This window comes from Saccostrea cucullata, unplaced genomic scaffold (genome assembly GCF_032062105.1).
Source record: "Saccostrea cucullata isolate Sc308-1 unplaced genomic scaffold, CSIRO_AGI_Scuc_v1 ctg19302, whole genome shotgun sequence".
NCBI lineage: Eukaryota > Metazoa > Mollusca > Bivalvia > Ostreida > Ostreidae > Saccostrea > Saccostrea cuccullata.
The window spans coordinates 1-5,956 of NW_026937357.1; the positions used below are offsets into that span (position 1 = coordinate 1).

General features: G+C 34.0%; 1 protein-coding gene across 1 annotated transcript; it reads right to left on the bottom strand.

Annotated features, from left to right (window-relative positions):
* Positions 1-260: 260 nt before the first annotated feature.
* Positions 261-5,752, bottom strand: LOC134248012 (RWD domain-containing protein 1-like; the record flags this gene model as incomplete). Its single annotated transcript, XM_062730431.1, has 4 exons — positions 261-431; positions 615-758; positions 5,049-5,176; positions 5,616-5,752. Coding segments are annotated over 4 exons (580 nt in total), but the record flags the coding sequence as incomplete, so codon positions are not given.
* Between the last annotated feature and the right edge of the window lie 204 nt (positions 5,753-5,956).

The window sequence follows — 5,956 nt, forward strand, 5'->3', positions numbered from 1 at the left end:
TTGCATGTCTATATAATTCAGTTGCATGTTGAAGTTAATAGGTCGCATGTTGACATAAATAATTTTCATGTAACAAAATAAGTCATGCCTACATAATTAGGTTGTATCTTGCATCTACGATGTCAGATACAGGCGCTAGTGAATAAATTTACCAATATTTAAATTAAAATTTCTTATAAGATTGGTAACTTGTCAACATAATTAACCTGCATGTTGATGTAAATATGTTGCTTGTCTACATAATTATGTTGCATGTTTACATAATTTATCTTGCATGTAGGGTGCAAAAATATGCCACGATAAATACCTGTTAAGCCTTTTGTTTTCTCTTTTTGAATTTTTTCTTTCTTCAGTTCAGCCATTTCTGCATCAAATTTTGCCTTCCAGGCTAAAAATGTTTCCACTGTGACTTTTGTTCCTTCAAATCGTTTCTGAAACATTTTAGTATTTCAATTATTTAACGTCAAATATTACAATCAGAACAATCTGTGGAATACAGCCATTTCTTTAGCTATAAATGAAAACACACAATACCTGATTCAACTCCTTAGTTATAAATAGTAACACTTTAAATTTGACCCATTTCTTCAGCTATAAATAGTAACACTATATACCTGTTCTGCCTCCTCTATTTCCCTCTGTTTCCTCTCGGCTTCCTCCTCTTTTCTCCTCTTGGAATCCTCTACATATGTGGTCAGCTTTTCCTGCACTGCTGATACAATTGTAAACACTGTTACCATTCCCAGATTCTCCTCTATCTAAAATAGTTTACATAATGAAAATAATTAATGATTTCTAAAAATACTTTACCTGTTCGTTCATTAAATTATCCTAATATATGTAGTATACTAGATTAAAAAACCCAAAAATAAAACAATATACAAAACAATTTACTAATAAAGTGCCCCACCACAGCATGATACGCCCGTCAAATATTGTTCAATAATCATACATTGGTTAGGATGCAAGAAAATCAGGTAGCCTTGATTAACAGATTGACACAGATTTCAATTATCTAATTTCCATTTCTTATTATACATCTCTATGAGACTTACAGTGTAGGGATTGATTATAACAAATAATACTAGTGAGACATGACTGCAATTTGTCGCAAATATATAAAAATAGAAATATAATTTTTTTTTTTTTCAATGAACACATGTATAATTAGTTTTAATCATATTATACAATACTAATTTAGTTTTAATCATACACTAGAACATCAATTGAAAGATCTTTATCTGGACTAGCCATCATGAACTCTTAATTAGCACAAGCATCTTTTTGCCCAACTCCCAAGAGATAAATTAAGATAACAGCTGCATCAGATCTAGAGATGCTCTTAGCTCCTGACAATAAACTCATTAATTTCTCTCTAATTTGACATGCAAATTTCTGCTATCAAAATTCTTCTTGACCAGTGCTTGATAATTATGCCCATGGGACAAACTGAATTCCTCTCAAAGCATAAACATTTGTTACAGATTGCTGTAAAGTATATAATGAAACAAGAGGCCCATGGGCCACATCGCTCACCTGAGAAGCTTTGACCATTCTGTTCTTTACCAGATTTCCCCCTTGTTATACATAATGCATCCCCACCCTACCCAACTGATCATAATTTAGACATTTTGAAATTTACACTACCCCATGATCCTTCCATGGGCACATATGTTTCAGCTTTTTTGGCCCAGTGGTTCCTGAGAAGAAGATTTTCAAAGATTTTTTCTATATATTTCTATATAAAACTTTGATTCCCCATTATGGCCCCGCCCTTCCCCCGGGGTCATTATTTGAACAATTTAGAATCTACATTATACCAGATGCTTCCACATAAGTTTCAGCTTTTCTGGCCCAGTGGTTCTTGAGAAGAAGATTTTCAAAGATTTTTTCTATATATTTCTATATAAAACTTTGATTCCCCATTGTGGCCCCGCCCTTCCCCCGGGGGTCATGATTTGAACAATTTAGAATCTACATTATACCAGGATGCTTCCACATCAGTTTCAGCTTTTCTGGCCCAGTGGTTCTTGAGAAGAAGATTTTCAAAGATTTTTCCTATATATTTCTATATAAAACTTTGATTCCCCATTGTGGCCCCGCCCTTCCCCCGGGGGTCATGATTTGAACAATTTAGAATCTACATTATACCAGGATGCTTCCACATAAGTTTCAGTTTTTCTGGCCCACTGGTTCTTGAGAAGAAGATTTTCAAAGATTTTTTCTATATATTTCTATATAAAACTTTGATTCCCCATTGTGGCCCCGCCCTTCCCCCGGGGGTCATGATTTGAACAATTTAGAATCTACATTATACCAGGATGCTTCCACATAAGTTTCAGCTTTTCTGGCCCAGTGGTTCTTGAGAAGAAGATTTTCAAAGATTTTTCCTATATATTTCTATATAAAACTTTGATTCCCCATTGTGGCCCCGCCCTTCCCCGGGGGTCATGATTTGAACAATTTAGAATCTACATTATACCAGGATGCTTCCACATAAGTTTCAGTTTTTCTGGCCCACTGGTTCTTGAGAAGAAGATTTTCAAAGATTTTTCCTATATATTTCTATATAAAACTTTGATTCCCCATTGTGGCCCCGCCCTTCCCCCCGGGGGTCATTATTTGAACAATTTAGAATCTACATTAAACCAGGATGCTTCCACATAAGATTTTTCCTATATATTTCAGCTTTTCCCCCTGGCCCAGTGGTTCTTGAGAAGAAGATTTTCAAAGATTTTTCCTATATATTTCTATATAAAACTTTGATTCCCCATTGTGGCCCCGCCCTTCCCCCAGGGGTCATTATTTGAACAATTTAGAATCTACACTATACCAGGATGCTTCCACATAAGTTTCAGCTTTTCTGGCCCAGTGGTTCTTGAGAAGAAGATTTTCAAAGATTTTTTCTATATATTTCTATATAAAACTTTGATTCCCTATTGTGGCCCCGCCCTACCCCCGGGGGTCATGATTTGAACAATTTAGAATCTACACTACCCCCAGGATGCTCTCACATAAGTTTCAGCTTTTCTGGCCCAAGGGTTCTCGAGATTTTTTAATGACCCAACCCTATTTTTGTCTTTTCATGATTATCTCCCCTTGCGAGGGGATATGTCCCTTCATTTTAACAATTTAAATTCCCCTTCACCTAAGGATGCTTTGTACCAAGTTTGATCAAAATTGGCCCAGTGGTTCTTGAGAAGAAGTCGAAAATGTGAAAAGTTTACAGACGGACAGACAGACAGACGGACAGACGGACGGACGACGGACAAAATGTGATCAGAAAAGCTCACTTGAGCCTTCGGCTCAGGTGAGCTAAAAATAAGTTTTTACTTAATTTAATGTTTTTTAATAAGGATACAACTATATTTTTACATTTTTTAGGATTATGAAATTTAGAATTTAAAAGACATAGTTTTTTTAAAAAATTCACTTTAATTAAAGGTCACAGTGACCTTGAAATAGGCCGTGACACACCTTCTACTTTAGATGTATACTTTTGCCAAGTTTGAAAGCTCTAGGTCTCATAGTTTTCTAGTTATGAGCCAGACAGGATTTTTCCATATTTTGCTATAGCATCTTTGTTGCAAATATATAAAAATTGAAATATAATTCTTTTTTTCAATGAACACATATATAATTAGTTTTAATCATATTATACAATACTAATTTACCGGTAGTTTTAATCATACTCTAAAACGTCAATTTGTTTTAATTACATTACATCAATTGAAAGATCTTTATCTGGACTAGCCATCAAGAACTCTTAATTAGCACAAGCAACTATGAGGCCATTTCTTTTTGCCCAACTCCCAAGAGATAAATTAAGATAACATCTGCATCAAATCTAGAGATGCTCTTAGCCCCTGACAATAAACTCATTAATTTCTCTCTAATTTGACATGCAAATTTCTGCTATCAAAATTCTTCTTGACCAGTGCTTGATAATTATGCCCATGGGACAAACTGAATTCCTCTCAAAGCATAAACATTTGTTACAGATTGCTGTAAAGTATATAATGAAAAAATAAGTTTTTACTTAATTTAACGTTTTTTAATAAGGATACAACTATATTTTTACATTTTTTAGGATTATGAAATTTAGAATTTAAAAGACTTAGTTTTTAAAAAAAAATCACTTTAATTAAAGGTCACAGTGACCTTGAAATAGGCCGCGACACACCTTCTACTTTAGATGTATACGTTTGCCAAGTTTGAAAGCTCTAGGTCTAATAATTTTCTAGTTATGAGCCGGACAGGATTTTTCCATATTTGGCTATAGCATCTTTATTAAAGGTCAGAGCGACCTACTTTTTGTGCGCGACACACCGTCTATTCAAGAAGTATAAGTTGACAAAGTTTGATAATCCTAGGCCTAATAGTATTCAAGTTGTGAGCCGGACAGGAATGGACAGACGGACGGACGGACATGAAGCCTATAACATAATACGTCCCGTCTTAAGACGGGCGTATAAAAACTATCGAATTGAAAAGTTATACATGTACCTGAATCTTGAATCATTGATAAGACTATCCTGTTCATATGCCTGTTCATTGACAGGACTACCCTGATGATATACCTGTTCATTGAGTAAACTATTCAGCTGATATACCTATTCATTGATAAAATTACCTTGCTGATATACCTGTTCATTTATTAGACTACCCTGTTGAAAAACCTGTTCATTGATAAGATTACCCTGCTGATACACCTGTTCATTGATAAGACTATCCTGCAGATATACCTGTTCATTTATTAGACTACCCTGCTGATATACCTGTTCATTGATAAGACTACCCTGCTGATACACCTGTTCATTGATAAGACTATCCTGCAGATATACCTGTTCATTTATTAGACTACCCTGCTGATATACCTGTTCATTGATAAAACTTCCCAGCTGATACACCTGTTCATTGATAAAACTTCCCAGCTGATATACATGTACCTGTCCATTGATAAGACTATCCTGCTGATATACTTGTTCATTGACAAGACTATCCTGCTGATATACTTGTTCATTGATGAGAATATCCTGCTGATATACCTGTTCATTGATAAGACTGGTTATTTCCTCTAACATGTCATCCTCAAGGTTTTCACTGTCTGTAATTTCAAACACCAGGGGTTCCTCAGGATACTTTTCCACATAAGAAAACTGTATTTCACAGAAAGCTATAAAAGACACATTTTTGTTTAATCATTTAAAAAAATCAGAAGCCTCTGATGAAAAATTAGTTTTATAGGATTAGACTCAAAATAGTCTAGGAGAAAAGTTGCTCTAATACATGTTTGATTCTTAGCTTGAAACATTTTATAAACTGCAGTAACTTCATGTAAAGAAATCAATGACAAATTTATAATCATACAGAAATATGTATCTTGATTATATATCTAATTTAAATCAGGACAAATATGTTAGAGTATGATCTAAAATATTTTTTTTAATTTTGCCTTGCTGTTTATAGATAATATTATCAAGTAAATTTCAATCACAAGTCAAACAACCTCAACCTAAAAAACTTTATTATTGTTTGGACTGGTTAAAGACCTGTTCTGATAATAGTGATAATTTAAGTCACAAATATAATATGAATACGATAACTGTTTGTACCAGGCTCTGTGTCCTCTGTTGATTGATCAGACTCTTGTGAGGAAATTTTGATGGTAAATACATGGTATGGTTCTGTCTTCAGCACTGTAAATAGAAATTTCTTTAAATTAAATAAATTGACTGACAATAAAATGAGACTGTAAAGAAAAGGTCAACAGAATTCTTAAGGATAATGTTGTGATTTGGGAAATATGTAAAATTGGATTTTACCATGTAGCCAGTGTAGTAAAAAGTTAAAGGTTCTGTAATATGGATAGGTTAAAAGTGCTGAAGAAGCGGGGGAACAGCAGAGGGAATGTCTTCATATCATGATCATTTAAATTTATTTATTTCACAGCCAC